Source organism: Sciurus vulgaris (assembly GCF_902686455.1).
Source record: "Sciurus vulgaris genome assembly, chromosome: 19".
Taxonomy (NCBI): Eukaryota; Metazoa; Chordata; class Mammalia; order Rodentia; family Sciuridae; genus Sciurus; species Sciurus vulgaris.
In genome coordinates, this window is record NC_136480.1 from 6,332,017 (window position 1) to 6,346,515 (window position 14,499).

The following is a 14,499-nucleotide window of genomic DNA, read 5'->3' on the forward strand; positions in this document are numbered from 1 at the left end:
AGGGCACTGTACCCAGTATACAGTAGGTGCTCCATAAATGGCAGCCACAGTGAAAATGGTGATTCTCCACGCTCAGATCCTCCTGCTGGCCAGGGAGTGTGACCAGTGGTAGGGGGTGTGGTGTGTGGGGGAAACCTCTGTATTATGCACTTACTGTGTACCATACCTCATCGATAGTCATTTCTGGGGCTACCAAGATAAGCCAGGCACAGGCCTCAGGGAAAAGGCAGGTACAGCCACAGAAACTAGGACCCTCTGGTGGAGGCAGGATGCAGATAAAAGTCAGAACCTTTGGGGTTCTGAGGGGCGGAGGGTTGGAACGGAGATCTGGGGAGGCTTCCCGGAGGAGGTGGGGTGGGCAACACCGGGAAGTCTGGGCACAGTCAGGAAAGAGAAGAGGCGTTCAGAGCAGCAAGGATTGTCTGAGCAGGTGTGTCAGAGAATGGGGGCTCAGCGGGGACAAGGCGGGCCCAGGCCGAGCGCTCGGGGCGGGACCTGGGCAGCGGGAAGCAGGGCCCCTGCTGATGCGCGCTGTGGCCCGCAGGCGCACGGAGCTCAGCATCACCTGCACGGTGCCCGGGGGCGTCCAGGCAGCCCAGGTGCCGGTGTGCGTGCGCTTGGAGCGCCGGGGCTGCGTGCGCGGCAACCTCACCTTCAGGTACATGCCGAACCCCATCATCACGGCCATCAGCCCCCGCCGCAGCCCCGTCAGGTGAGCCCAGCCCCGCGCGTGCCCCTGACCAGGCCTCGCTCTCGGAGGGTGTGCTGAGGGGGTCTTGCTGTCCCTCACAGTGGCGGCAGGACCATCACGGTGGCTGGCGAGCGTTTCCACATGGTACAGAACGTGTCCATGGCGGTGCACCACATAGGCCGGGAGCCCACGGTGAGGGGACCCTCGGGGGCCGGCCCGGGGATGGACTGGGTACGCCTGGTGGCCGCGGCTGACCAGGCCGCTTCCTGCGGTGTCCCTGTCTCTCTTTCTGTCCCCTTCAACCCCACCCCTGTTGTTCCACGTCCATCTGTCCATCCTGTGTCCCCGACCTTGGCTCCTGGCCAGCTCTGCAAGGTCCTCAACGCCACCCTCATCACCTGCCCGTCCCCGGGGGCCCTGAGCAACGCCTCGGCGCCAGTGGACTTCTTCATCAACGGGCGGGCGTACGCGGACGAGATGGCGGTGGCCGAGGAGCTGCTGGAGCCCGAGGAGGTGCCGCGGGGCAGCAGGTTCCGCCTGGACTACCTGCCCAACCCGCAGTTCTCCACCGCCAAGAGGGAGAAGTGGATCAAGCACCACCCCGGGGAGCCGCTCACCCTCGTCATCCACGTGAGCGCCGGGGGCCCGGCGGGCGCGGGAGCGGCTGGCCGGCCTCAGCCGTGGGCCTGGGCGAGTGTCCCTCCTGTACCCGCAGAAGGAGCAGGATAGCCTGGGCCTAGAGAGCCACGAGTACCGGGTCAAGATAGGCCAAGTGGCCTGCGACATCCAGATCATTTCGGAGAGAGTCATCCACTGCTCGGTCAATGAGTCCCTGGGCACCGCTGAAGGGCAGCTGCCCATCACGGTGAGTGGCAGAGGCGGGGCTAACCCCAGCCCCGCCCCAACCATTTGCTGAGCTTCTGCCAATTTTCATGCTCAATAGCTGAGGCCAGCAAAGCCAAGAAAGCTGTAGATCCTTGTGTGACAAATGAGGGTGTGGGAGCCCAGGAACTTAGTGACTTGCCCGGTGTCAGTAATGAGCTCCATCTTGGCCCAGAGGTGGCTGGATTTCCAGAACCTTGGTGTCCTGCCTGGTCACCATGTAGAGTCGTGGAGGAGGAGCAGAGAGAAAGCCCAGAAAGTGGGAGCTATTCTGGATGGTAGCTGCTCGCATGCTTCCCAGGACGGGGAGCTGACTACTCAGCATGTGCCACCCCAGGATGGGTCAGCTGGATAGATTCCTCTTCTCCACCCCAGTCCCAATTTTGTCACATGTTGCCCTGGTCTGGGGACTGGCTCCTCCCCTGCTCCTCCCAGGCTGTAATAATGATCACAGCCTCCTGTATGGACAAGCATCATCCCAATTAGCTGTCAGTCTCCCCAGAAGGTAGAGGTGGTTATCTTTGTATTCTCACTGAGGCTCAGAGAGGTTAGGTCACCTGCCCAAGACCACACAGCAAATGAGAAAAGACAAGACATAATTCCAGGAAAACTATAATCCCCTCTGCCTACATCTGTGCAGATCCAAGTAGGCAACTTCAACCAGACCATCGCCACGTTGCAGCTGGGGGGCAGTGAGACGGCCATCATTGTGTCCATTGTCATCTGCAGTGTCCTGCTCTTGCTCTCTGTGGTTGGTAAGGAGTCCCAGGCTTGGGGCACAGGGAGGGTGGAACTACCCACCAGGCCCCAGCCTGTCCAGAGATTGACATACAGGAAAGGCATCATGGGCTGGGGGCCCAAGTTGATTGACAAAGGTGTGGGAAAGAGTTAGACACCCAGAGGTGGGGGAGAGGTGTGCCCAGTTACAGCACAAAGGTGGGCCCAGGCCTGTGGCCCTGAATGCCAGGCAGAGAAATCCAGAACCTCATGCTCCTGTCAGTAGGGAGCTACTGAAGGTACTAGAGAGCTGTTCCGAGGAGATATCTCTCCATGTGAAAATAATGATTATAAAAGTAAAATTATGTAGTCTAGGAATTGGAGCCCTCGTATACTGCTGGGACTATAAGGTGGTACAACTGCTTTGGAAAAATACTGCAGTAGATCTTCAAAATGTTCAGTTATCACCAGGTACCATGGTGCACACCTATAATCCCAGCAACGTGGGAGGCTGAGGCAGGAGGATCACCAGTTGGAGGCCAGCCTCAGCAACTTAGCAAAACCCTGCCTTAAAATAAAATATAAAAGGTCTGGGGTAGAGCAGCTCTGAGTTCAATCCCCAGTACCTAAAAAAAATTTTTTTTTAAGTTTTCTTAATTCAGCAGTAATTCTTGGTCATTGAACAAGGAATGGAAAATACTAAAATCCAAACAGAAAACAGAAATTATACATCCTTTTATCACCCAGAGAAAGCTACCGTGAACTCCGATTTTATACACACACGTTTCTTTTTCCAAGCCCTGTCCCCTGAGGAGCTTGGAGAGAACCTCTCCCTCCAGGCCTGGGATCTGCATACAGCAGGTGCCAATAAATGCTTTGCAACAGGCTTTGGAGGCCTGACCCGCTTCTCCGCTGCCCGCAGCCCTGTTTGTCTTTTGCACCAAGAGTCGCCGGGCGGAGCGCTACTGGCAAAAGACGCTGCTGCAGATGGAGGAGATGGAATCTCAGATCCGTGAGGAAATCCGCAAAGGTAAGCAGGTGGCGCCGGGCAAGGGCTGGGTCTTGGCTTTCCCTTCCGGGGCCAGGTGCACAATCCGCTGACAGCTGCCTACTCATCTGCCAGGCTTTGCTGAGCTGCAGACGGACATGACGGATCTGACCAAGGAGCTGAACCGCAGCCAGGGCATTCCCTTCCTGGAATATAAGCACTTTGTGACCCGCACCTTCTTCCCCAAGGTCAGTCTGAGCCCTCCCTTGAACCTGCACGGGCCACCGTGGGCAACTTGACCCAGGGCACATGCGTGCAGTACGGGACCTCTTGAGCAGTGTGAAACCTGTACTCCTGTCCTTGACAGTTCTGCCAGCTGCCCTGAATCACCATGGGAGAAGCTCTAGTTTCTCCCCCCACTTTCATTCTCTGCTCTCTTGATGTTTAACTGGCCACACAGGAACCGGCTGCCAGCCCCCCATCTCCTCTGGCATGCTGGGCCTGCCTCCTCTCTCTGAGACAGTTAAGCAGGTGACTGGGACTCCCAGGATTCCCTGTGTCTCCCTGTTGTCTCCTCCCGTCCACTGGATTCTGCTTAACTATCCTGTACCTCACTGGGCGTGGTCATTCCAGTGACTCAGGAGGCTGAGGCAGGAGAATTGCAAGTTGGAGGCCAGCCTCTGCAATTGAGCAAGGCCCTAAGCAACTCAGTGAGACCCTGTCTCTAAATAAAATACAAAGCAGGGCTAGGGGTGTGGCTCTGTGGTTAAGCGTCCCTGGGTTCAATCCCAGGTCTCAAAACAGGCACCCACTGTCCCTTGACTCCCATACCTCTTGACATTGCAGGGGCCACTGCCTGGCCCCACTTCCTGGGCCTCTCTGGACATTTGTGATGGCACCTAGTGCCTTTCCTCTTCCCTGTCCTCTCTGTTCCCCATGTGGTATCCAAAAGTAGCCCAAGTCTGACCACTGGCTGCAGAAGCCTCCAGCTGCTAGTCCCAGCCTCCGCCTCCTTTCCCCTTGCACACGGAGAAGCTTCCGCTTCCTCTTGCATCGCTACACTTTGGCTCAGGCCGGCTCCCTCCAGGACGTCCTCGGGGACACCCTTCCCCCTCCCTCTGGAGCCCCCAGCGCCCGTGCCTCTTGTTCCTTTGTGTGCTGTGATGTCCCCGTCGGTGTCCCCCGGCAGAGGCCCAGGCCGGCGCCCCTTGCTGCTGAGCGAGCCTGGCGTGGCCGTCGGGCGTCAGCCGCTGAGGATGCCGGGATCTGCCTCCGCAGTGTTCCTCCCTTTACGAAGAGCGCTATGTGTTGCCCTCCCAGACCCTCAGCTCCCAGGGCAGCTCCCCGGCGCAGGAGACGCACCCGCTGCTGGGAGAGTGGAACGTGAGTGCCCCGCGCCCCGCCCGGCCGCTTGTCCCCAGGGCCCCAGTCATCTGCACTCGGGAGGCACGCGAGCCTCCTCTCCGGGCCTCCTGAGCCTCCCCACGCGCTGCCTCCGCAGATCCCCGAGCACTGCCGGCCGCACATGGAGGAGGGCATCGGCCTGTTCTCCTCTCTGCTCAACAACAAGCACTTCCTCATCGTCTTCGTGCACGCGCTGGAGCAGCAGAAGGACTTCGCAGTGCGGGACAGGTGAGGCCGCCCCGGGGCTGGGCCGGGAGGGAGCCCGGGCTGAGCCCCGGCTGACGCCCCGCGGCCCGCAGGTGCAGCCTGGCCTCGCTGCTGACCATCGCGCTGCACGGCAAGCTCGAGTACTACACCAGCATCATGAAGGAGCTGCTGGTGGACCTCATCGACGCCTCGGCCGCCAAGAACCCCAAGCTCATGCTGCGGCGCACCGAGTCGGTGGTGGAGAAGATGCTCACCAACTGGATGTCCATCTGCATGTACAGCTGCCTGCGGGTGAGGCCGCGGCGCCTGCGCAGCGCGCACCCGAAGTCGTGGCCCTGGGCCGCGCCTCCTGCAGACCTGGAGAGGGGCACTCAGAGGCGGGCACGGGCCAGCCCACGGGACCCAGGATGCAGATGGGAAAATGAGGTCCTGTCTTGCCATCCAGCTGCCCTTACAGGGGCAGAGGCCACAGAGTCAGCAGGGATTCAGGCAAAGACCTGGACCAGAACCAGGCCCTTAGTTGTGTTGGGTCTGCGTCTAGTGTTTGGCACAACTCAGCTGTGTGACCCTGGGTAAATCAGTGCCCTCTCTGGGCCTTGGTTTTTTTCAGTTAAGCAGGGCCTCTGTTCCAGGCCTCAAGAGTCCTGTGCATCCTCCCAGGAGAAGCAGGAAGTGTGGAATGGGAGAGACCTGGACTCTAGGGCTGCAGTGGGCTCTGGACCCAGCTCTCCTGGCCACTTTATATGGCCTCCAGTCAGGCCTGTCCCTCTGTCTGAGCCCCTTCCCGCCTCTAGAAAATGGGGCATCAGTGGCTCCCACCCCTGGACCTGGAGATTTGGCTCAGGACTAAGGGCTGGCTCGCTGCCTTCAAATCATTGCCAAATCGGCTTAATACCATTATGTACTTAATTTTTTTTTTTTTCAAATATACTTAACCGTTTTTACTTCAACAGCCACCATAAATGGAACAGCTGGGTGGCTGGGAAATCAGCTGGAATCTGTGGGTGGCCGAGAGTCCCTTTTTGGCTTGGTGCATGCCATAAACAGGGGGTCAGCGGGAGGCGGGCTGGCCACACCACAGGCTTCAAGCTGCGATGGGGGCTATTTTCGGTCTCATCGGTTCTGGTTCCACCTCGCTGTACCCTAGGAGGTTCAGGCTTGGTAGGTAGGGTCAGTCACAGGCTTAGGGGTCAGTGGATTCAGGTCTCCAATTCAACTTGGCCGCATCCCAGCTGGGCCACGCCAGGCAGATGGCGTGTGCTCTCTGAGCCTCACTCATGTCCTTTGCCCTGTGAGGGGCTTGCGGGTCCCTGCCAGGCACGCAGCCATAATCAAGCGCTCACAGGCCATCGAGACGCCTGCAGAGCGCCAGCCTTGGCACTACGATCCCAGAGGGGGTGTCGGGAGAAGTGGGCCCCCAGGTGGGACAGGGGCAAGGCCAAAATGCAGAGGCTGGAATATGGAGGACAGGCTGGGCCTTGACCCCTGACAGCCCCGTGCCCACGCAGGAGACCGTCGGGGAGCCGTTCTTCCTGCTGCTGTGCGCCATCAAGCAGCAGATCAACAAGGGCTCCATCGATGCCATCACCGGCAAGGCCCGCTACACGCTCAACGAGGAGTGGCTGCTGCGGGAGAATATCGAGGCCAAGCCCCGGGTGAGCCTGGTGGGCGTGGCCGGGGCGTGGCCAAGGGGTGGGTGGGGAGGGACCACGTGGTGCAGGGCCTGCTGTAGGCGGGGCCCGGCAGGGAAGGCTGCAGGGCAGGGTCTTGTGGGCAGGGCCTGCTAAGTTCTGGGTTTGATAGTCCAGGCCTCCACTCTTTACTTTATAAAATTTTATTTATTTTTGGCGTCCAATCTTGACCTAGCCCTTGCAGCCTCCCAGGACAGACCCTTTCATGCCTTGGGGTCCTGTGTACCAAGAGTGATGACCCATTGACCTCTCCCTTTGCCCTTCTCTCGCGCAGAACCTGAACGTGTCCTTCCAGGGCTGCGGCATGGACTCGCTGAGCGTGCGAGCCATGGACACTGACACGCTGACGCAAGTGAAGGAGAAGATCCTGGAAGCTTTCTGCAAGAATGTGCCCTATTCACAGTGGCCGCGGGCAGAGGATGTGGACCTGGGTGGGCAGGAGCAGGGGGACTGGTGGACACAGGGGCCCCTGTGGCTGGGGGCTTTAGACTTGGCCGAAACAGTCCCTTTCAAATTAGCCTATGTGCATGAGTGGTGGCCCTGACCGCACTGGAGATGGTCAGACACGGTCTCCACCGGCAAGCAGCTCCTGCTGGGTGGGACACAGGTCCTGCAGTGTGAGCAAGCTTTAGACAACAGCAACAAGGCTTTAGGAAGAGCTTCCCCAGAGAAGGGAACATCGGAGCGGGTTTTGAAGGATGCATAGGAGTCTGAGTTCTGCCACACAAGTGAGGTTTCTAAAAGGACAGGGCCTTCCTGATCACCTAGGCGGTGCCCAGTCCTGAACTCTGGGTTGTTACCGTGAATGCGCAGGTGCAGGGAACTCCAGGTGGCCCAGCAGGAGGCTGAATAGGTGCTTAATCACTTGAGACCTACGCCCTGAAGCGTGGGAGCCATAGAAGGCGTGTGGCCTCTTCCACCTGATACCTTCTTTCATCTGCAGTTGTAACATGAGTGACCGTGGGGAGGGAGGACCCCTCCTGAGCTTCTGCCCGGTGACAGCTGCCCTGGCACCTTGGTTCTATACCATGACGCCCCTTCCTCCAGCTTTCTCTCCCCCCCACTCCCATTTTTCAGATGAGGAAAGAGGCCCAGAGAGGGACCTGGCTTGGCTCGGGTTGCACAGCAAGAGAGAGAGGCCTCTTCTTGTGTGGCCCCGGCCGCCGCCCGCCTCTTGGTCCTGCTTCCCGGCCTTGACCCTGATGATTCCCCCTCTGCCCCCAGAATGGTTTGCCTCCAGCACCCAGAGCTACATCCTGCGGGACCTGGACGACACCTCGGTGGTGGAAGACGGCCGGAAGAAGCTCAACACCCTGGCCCACTACAAGGTGCGGCCCGGCCCCACCCCTGCCCCCCGCCCTGGGCTTCCGACTTCTGACTTGGGCCTCTCCCCTCCCACAGATCCCTGAGGGGGCCTCCCTGGCCATGAGCCTCACGGACAAGAAGGACAACACCCTGGGCCGAGGTAGCGCTGGTGGACACGGCATGGGGGAGGGGGACGGAGGCTCCGAGAGGGCAGGACAGGGCAGGGCCAGGCGCCCTGACCCACTGCTCCTGGGACAGGGCCTGTGGCTGGGCCTGGTCGGGCTGATTGCCTGCGGGCGGCTGGAGGCGGCCCCGGGAGTGCGGGCTGTGGCCTGGGCAGCTGCCAGGCCTGTCTGGGCTTGGGGCTGTGTCCATGCCACCAGCCCCTCTCTGCACCCTCAGGACGGCCCAGGCCTTGCTGCCCGGCTGCCAGTTCTGGGAATCTGGGCTCCTTCGAGTGTTTCTCCATCTCTGGGACTGCATGTCTTTCTCTGCCCGCTTGTTTATTTAGCGAGTGTGTTTTTCCTCTTTCAGTGAAAGACTTGGACACAGAGAAGTATTTCCACTTGGTGAGTACCCGGCCCGGACCCGGGGAGCCTGCCCTGGCTGGGTGGGGCCTTGGCTTGGGCCGCCCTGGGCCTCTGGGAAACGGCTCCCTGGCCCTGGGAAAGGCCGGGCCGAGGGAGTGGGGACGGCTGGGGACCAGTGGAGATCAGTCCCGCGGGCAGAAGGGCAGACCAGGGCCCCCGTGCTAACACCGACCCCCTCCCAGGTGCTGCCCACCGATGAGCTGGCGGAACCCAAGAAGTCCCACCGGCAGAGCCACCGGAAGAAGGTGCTCCCCGAGATCTACCTGACCCGCCTGCTGTCCACCAAGGTGGGCCCAGCCTCGGTCTACCCCCCTTGAGGTGGGGACAGTGTCCCCTCCCTGTGGTGCGTGCTTCTGTTTCCCTGGGCAGGGGCAGCAGACAGGTCATTGATGTCCCTAAGGCCACAGGGCCAAGGTTGGCAAATTGCAGCCCCTCCAGTTCCCAGCCCTGCGCCCCAGGATCCCGATGGGTCCCCTCAACACCCTGGCGGTGGGTTTCACTCACCCATTTCCCAGACGAGAAAACAGCCAGACACGACCAGACTGAGGTCACTTGACTTCCCCTGTCCACCAGCCCAAATGCCCCCCTCCCCCGGTGGCCCCGGGTGCTGGAAGGGGCCTTGGCTGACTGCGTCCACCCCGCTTCCCTACAGGGCACGCTGCAGAAGTTTCTGGATGATCTGTTCAAGGCCATTCTCAGCATCCGGGAAGACAAGCCCCCACTGGCCGTCAAGTATTTCTTCGACTTCCTGGAGGAACAGGCTGAGAAGAGGGGAATCTCCGACCCGGACACCCTGCACATTTGGAAGACCAACAGGTAGCATGCAGGCAGGCGAGGGTGGGGTAGACTTCATTGTGTCACTGGGGCAGGGCTGGGGCTCTGGGTTTCAGAGCCTGGCCTCTGATGCCACCTGCCTGGTTGCAATGCCTACTGTGCCATTTTTGAGCTGTGTGATTGTGGGTGAGTGACTTAACCTCTCTGTGCTCCAATTTTGCCAGCCGTAAAACCAGGGCAACAATAGTAACCCACCTTAGTTGTAAGAATTCACCAGAAGGGCTCCCAGGGAAGCGTCACCACCCCCTCTCCATCTAAGTTAGAGAACAATGTCAAGTTCATTTTACAGATGAGGACACTGAGGCTCCCAGAGGCTCCCTGCCCATAATCATACAGCCCTGGGGCCGGCAGAACCAGGCTCAGCCCTGCGTGTTCCGATTCCCATAGCCCTGCGTTGAGGCTGGAGCTTCCCCCCACCCACCAACAATTTCTTGAAATCCTCAGAAAAATGCTAATGACACAGAATTCTTGAGCAGTTCCAGAAGTTTCTCAGAACTCTGAGGATCCATATGCCCCAGGCTGCTGGATCACGGGGTGGCTCTGGGTTGGGGTTGGACAGTGTCACCAACTCTCTCTGGCCTTCCAGGACCAGGCTCCACCCTCCCTCCGCTGGTCTGGACTTCCGGCCAGGCGGGGGAGGAGCCTGGCTGGGCGGGGGAGGGGGAGAGGGCGGGGGAGGGGGCTTCTAATGAAAAGCAGGAGCTGGCCTGGGGCCGCAGCGGGAGGGCGGCACTGCAGGGGGTGGGCCAGCCAGGCCCTGCCCTGCTCCAGCCGGCCAGGGAGACCCAAGCCTCAGTCCCCAAAGGTGACATCCTGCGACTCTGGAGGGGCACAGCCAGCCCCATCCACTGGGGCCGCCCTTCCACGCCCCCGCCCCGTCCTCCCGGGGCTCACGCCCGTCTCTGCCCGCCGGCCACAGCCTCCCGCTCCGGTTCTGGGTGAACATCCTGAAGAACCCCCAGTTCGTCTTCGACATCGAGAAGACCGACCACATCGACGCCTGCCTCTCGGTCATCGCGCAGGCCTTCATCGACGCCTGCTCCATCTCGGACCTGCAGCTGGGCAAGGTGGGGACGGGCCCTCGGCGAGATCGTTCTGGAAGGCGGACCTCCAGGTCCGGAGGACGGAGGAGGAGTGGAGTCATTCCGAGAGGGACAGACGCCCAGAAACGGGCGCTCTAGACCAAGCGTGCCTGTGCCCCGTGTGCCCGGCGTGGCCAGCAAGAGCCATTGCAATAATGGGGCGAGGGACAGAAGCCAGCCGGTGCACGCCCCGGGGCCACCAGGCACCTGCCTGAGGGGAGAGGATCCCGCTGGCTTGAGAGGGTGGCCTTCCAGGCGGAGGGACAGCATGCAGGCAATGGGCCGTGAGCGTCCACGACGTGGCCAGGTTAGACCTGACACGCAGGATGGCGCCAGCTGGGTGCATGGCCCTGCATGTCGCCCACGCGTTTGAGACAGAAAATGAGGGAGAAAAATGACATCCCTTAGCAAGTCTGCGCTCCTCGGGAGGCAGGATGCGCGTGACAAAGAGCCGGGGGCGGGCTGAGCTCGCTTGCTTGCTTTGGGGTGTTGGAAGCACGTAGTGGGAAAGAGTCCCCCGAGCCAACAATCAGACTTCCAGAACCAGCCCCAGGACCTAACAGGGACGTCAGCAGAACTGACGAGGGCCCGGAGCGGGCAGGCAGCCGCTGCTTCTCCCTCTAAAGCAGGACCCCTGCCGGGCGTCATCCCGACAGCCCCCCAGAGAGCAGGGCAGGGGCTTCAGGTCCAAGGCGCCCCTGGTCCAGAGCCAGCGCCATAGGGACATTCAGTGCCAATCAAGACTCCTGGGTCCTCCAGGGCCCCGTAAGGCCACTTATGGGGCAATCGGGACCGGGGCTGGTTAGAAAAAGGCCCGACTCGCCGTCTGCCACTCGCTGAGATGTCCCCTCTGCCCAGGATTCGCCAACCAACAAGCTCCTGTACGCCAAGGAGATCCCCGAGTACCGGAAAATCGTGCAGCGCTACTACAAGCAGATCCAGGACATGACGCCGCTCAGCGAGCAGGAGATGAACGCGCACCTGGCGGAGGAGTCGCGGGTGCGCAGGCGCAGGCGGGGCCTGGGGCTCGCAGGGCACTTGGGGCAGCTCAGGGGCCACCTGGGTTTCCCTTTCTCGTCTCCCATTCCTCAGCACAAGAGTCCCAGCGATGGGGCTGCAGAATATTTTCCAGAATGGAGAGGAGAGGGGCATTCTGGGTCCTCCGAGGGGCTGGAGGGCCTGTTTACTGTCCCCACGAGGCTCTGGGAAGATGGGGTAGGAAGCTCTGTGTCCACCTCCCTCTTCTCCCCCTCCGGCAGAAATACCAGAATGAGTTCAATACCAACGTGGCCATGGCAGAGATCTATAAATATGCCAAGCGGTATCGGCCCCAGGTGAGTCTCCCCCTCCGCCCCGGCCCGTACCTGCCCAGGTAGCCTACTCTGGCCAGCTCTGCCTACAGCAAGACTCAGGAGAACGCACCTTAGCACTCACATCCGGGGACTCTGCACTTTAGGGTGGGTCTCCTTTTTTTGGTACCCAGGGCTGATCCCAGGGTGCTTAACCACTGAGCCACATCCTCAGGCCTATATTTTGTTTAGAGACAGGGTCTCCCCCAGTTGCTTAGGGCCTTGCTAAGTTGCTGAGGCTGGCCTCCAACTTGCGATCCTCCTGCCTCAACCTCCGGAGCTGCGGGGATGACAGGCGGGCCCCACCGCACTGGGCTAGGGTGGGTCTCTTAGTGCGTGGACAGGGAGTGTGTTCTCTCCCAGATCTAAGGCGGGGACCCCTGAGCTATGCCACCCAGCTGAGCCCCGCTGCCTCCTGCACAGATCATGACCGCCCTGGAGGCCAACCCCACGGCCCGGAGGACGCAGCTGCAGCACAAGTTCCAGCAGGTGGTGGCCCTGATGGAGAACAATATCTACGAGTGCTACAGCGAGGCCTGAGGCGGCTGCGGAGGAGCCCGCACCCACCCGGGCCTCGATTGCGTGTCCCCCGCCCTCTGTGCCTCTGAATCAGGCTTGAAGACTGAGAAGCAGAGAAGACTCAGGGGTGGGAGGGAGAACGAGGGCCGGCCGTGGAGCCCCTCGGACATCTCCGTGTCCCCTCCAACTGACTCGGATGGGGACCCTTGACTGCGGCAGCCACCTCCGTCCCCGTCCACCCAGCACAGCGTCCTGCCCTGCACCGGCCAGCTGCTGAGACAGCCCAGCCCCTGTCCGGGGAGAAGAGAATGCAGCCCCCCCAAAACACTACCTCATCCACACTGGCGAGGGGGGCGCCCTGCTGGGTCTCTGCTTCAGCCACCCCTCCGCTGTCTCGGGTCCTCTTCACCCAGAGGACCCTGGCCACACACAGTTCCAAAGCAGGGTCAGATCGTGTGGTGGTTTTTTGGTGGCTCTTGGCAGCCAGGGCCGTGCCCACTGCCCGCAGGGCGGCGCCGAGGGTTTCTCCAGGGGCGGGAGGGACAGAGGAAGAGGGGACAGGAGCGGGGAGGCCCTGGTCTCCTGGGAAGGGCGAGCCGGTGAGGGTGCACGATGCTGTAGCTGGGCTACTCGATCTTTCTGGAAGTGTTTCTAAAGATAGCACCACTTTTGGGGTTTTGGGGTCTTTTTTTTTTAAAGCTTTTATATATTAAAAAACCACACGCCAACTGTGAATAGCTGCCGCTTGCGCAGAGGACCCGGGGAGGGGTCCCCAGGGGCGCCCAACGCAACACTGGAAATGACTGTTCCCCAGAACAGGCAGGCCTGGCCCGAGGCACGCCCCCCACCGCGCCCTGGGCACGTCACCCCGTCTGTCCCTGGCAGAAGCGACCCTCGGTGGTGGATCCTACTGGTCAGTCCTCCGTGTAGCAGCCCGGTTAATGCTGGGGCTGGCTGGGATCCCAGGGGGGCTGGGCCGGAGGGGGAGGGCTGGAACTCTCTGGAACCTTCTTTATAATAAAAAAGTCTGCCAGGAAAACCTACCCTGGGCTTCTGCCTTTGTCCTCTGAAGGTCCTGTGGGGACATGGGGGCCATTTCGTCACTCAGTGGATAACAAAGGAGACGGAGCCAGTCGGGCTTGGTCCACAGGAGGATTCAGGGCCTGGGACTCTGGGCCAAGGAGACTGTCAGGCCTGCTATGTGCTACTGACCTCTGACCCTTTCCTTTTTTGGCAGTGCTGGGCAGGGAGCCCAGGGTCTCCCCCAAGCTGGACCCTCACTCTGCCACTGAGCCACATCCCCCGCCCTTACCTACTTGATAAGCCCAAGAGGAACGGAATATGGTCCCCATTGTGCAGATAGAAACCAAGTCTCAGCCAGGCTGGGACCAGGCAGCAAGGGTCCCCTATTCCACCCTGCCCCCTGCTTCCTCTAGGCCAGAGATCGCCCCCCCATAAATGTGCGAGGAGGTCAAAGGTGGCCACTTTGTGAAAGGAGCTCATGTTTGTGGACTGGCTGTGAGTCTATCAGTGACCTTCATGACGACGTCATTAGCTATTTTTCAGGCAAGGAAACGGGCGTCCCCCAAGGCTATTTTAAGGCTGAATTCTGTTCCCATGGGGCGCAGGTTGGAACACAGAAATATACAGCTGACCCTGCCCCAGGCCCTGCAGCTCACGCTGGGCCTGAGCGGGGGTGCCGTTCATCCCGCGCCCCCAGGAGCAGGACACTCCAAAGCTGCCTCCAGACCCTTTCCCCTACGAAAAAAAATCTTTTCCCAGGATTCTAATTGGGAGTAAGAAGTGGAACCAGAGATTCATAATACAGAAACAGAAGCCCACGAATACCAGTTCTAAAGTTAATAAGGACAGAAAAATGAGAGGAAAGGAACTGTCAGCTTTGAAAATGTCTCCCCAGTAGGATGCAGTGGTACAGGCCTATAATCCCATTGTCTCAGGAGGCTGAGGCAGGAGGATTGCAAGTTGGAGGCCAGCCTCAGCAACTTAAGGAGACCTTGTCTCAAAATAAAAAATAAAAAGGGTTGGGGATGTGACTCAGGGGTAAACTGCCCCTGAGTTCAAATCTTCGATACCAAAAATCAGAAATAAAAATCTAGGGCTATGGCTGTAGATCAGTGGCAGAGCACTTGCCTAGTATGTATGAGGCCCTGGGTTTGATCCTTAGCACCACATAATAAACAAAATAAAGGCAAGCTGTCCATCTACAACTACAAATTAAA

General features: G+C 60.0%; 1 protein-coding gene across 2 annotated transcripts in view; it reads left to right on the forward strand.

Moving 5' to 3' along the window:
• The window catches only part of PLXND1 (plexin D1), a 41,107-nt gene extending 28,492 nt beyond the window's left edge, over positions 1-12,615 (forward strand). Inside the window, exons 16-36 of one of the 2 annotated variants that reach the window (XM_079122522.1) lie at positions 545-712; positions 793-883; positions 1,058-1,321; positions 1,407-1,556; positions 2,214-2,328; positions 3,213-3,320; positions 3,414-3,526; positions 4,557-4,661; positions 4,780-4,910; positions 4,982-5,180; positions 6,398-6,544; positions 6,855-7,011; positions 7,805-7,908; positions 7,982-8,045; positions 8,420-8,454; positions 8,658-8,762; positions 9,128-9,291; positions 10,229-10,376; positions 11,250-11,390; positions 11,651-11,725; positions 12,164-12,615. In XM_079122522.1, the coding sequence (XP_078978648.1) occupies positions 545-712; positions 793-883; positions 1,058-1,321; positions 1,407-1,556; positions 2,214-2,328; positions 3,213-3,320; positions 3,414-3,526; positions 4,557-4,661; positions 4,780-4,910; positions 4,982-5,180; positions 6,398-6,544; positions 6,855-7,011; positions 7,805-7,908; positions 7,982-8,045; positions 8,420-8,454; positions 8,658-8,762; positions 9,128-9,291; positions 10,229-10,376; positions 11,250-11,390; positions 11,651-11,725; positions 12,164-12,280 (2,701 nt within the window). In that variant the 3' untranslated portion in view covers positions 12,281-12,615. The remainder of the gene's footprint in view (positions 1-544; positions 713-792; positions 884-1,057; positions 1,322-1,406; positions 1,557-2,213; positions 2,329-3,212; positions 3,321-3,413; positions 3,527-4,556; positions 4,662-4,779; positions 4,911-4,981; positions 5,181-6,397; positions 6,545-6,854; positions 7,012-7,804; positions 7,909-7,981; positions 8,046-8,419; positions 8,455-8,657; positions 8,763-9,127; positions 9,292-10,228; positions 10,377-11,249; positions 11,391-11,650; positions 11,726-12,163) is intronic. The other variant, XM_079122523.1, reaches the window with a different exon arrangement.
• Positions 12,616-14,499: the final 1,884 nt, after the last annotated feature.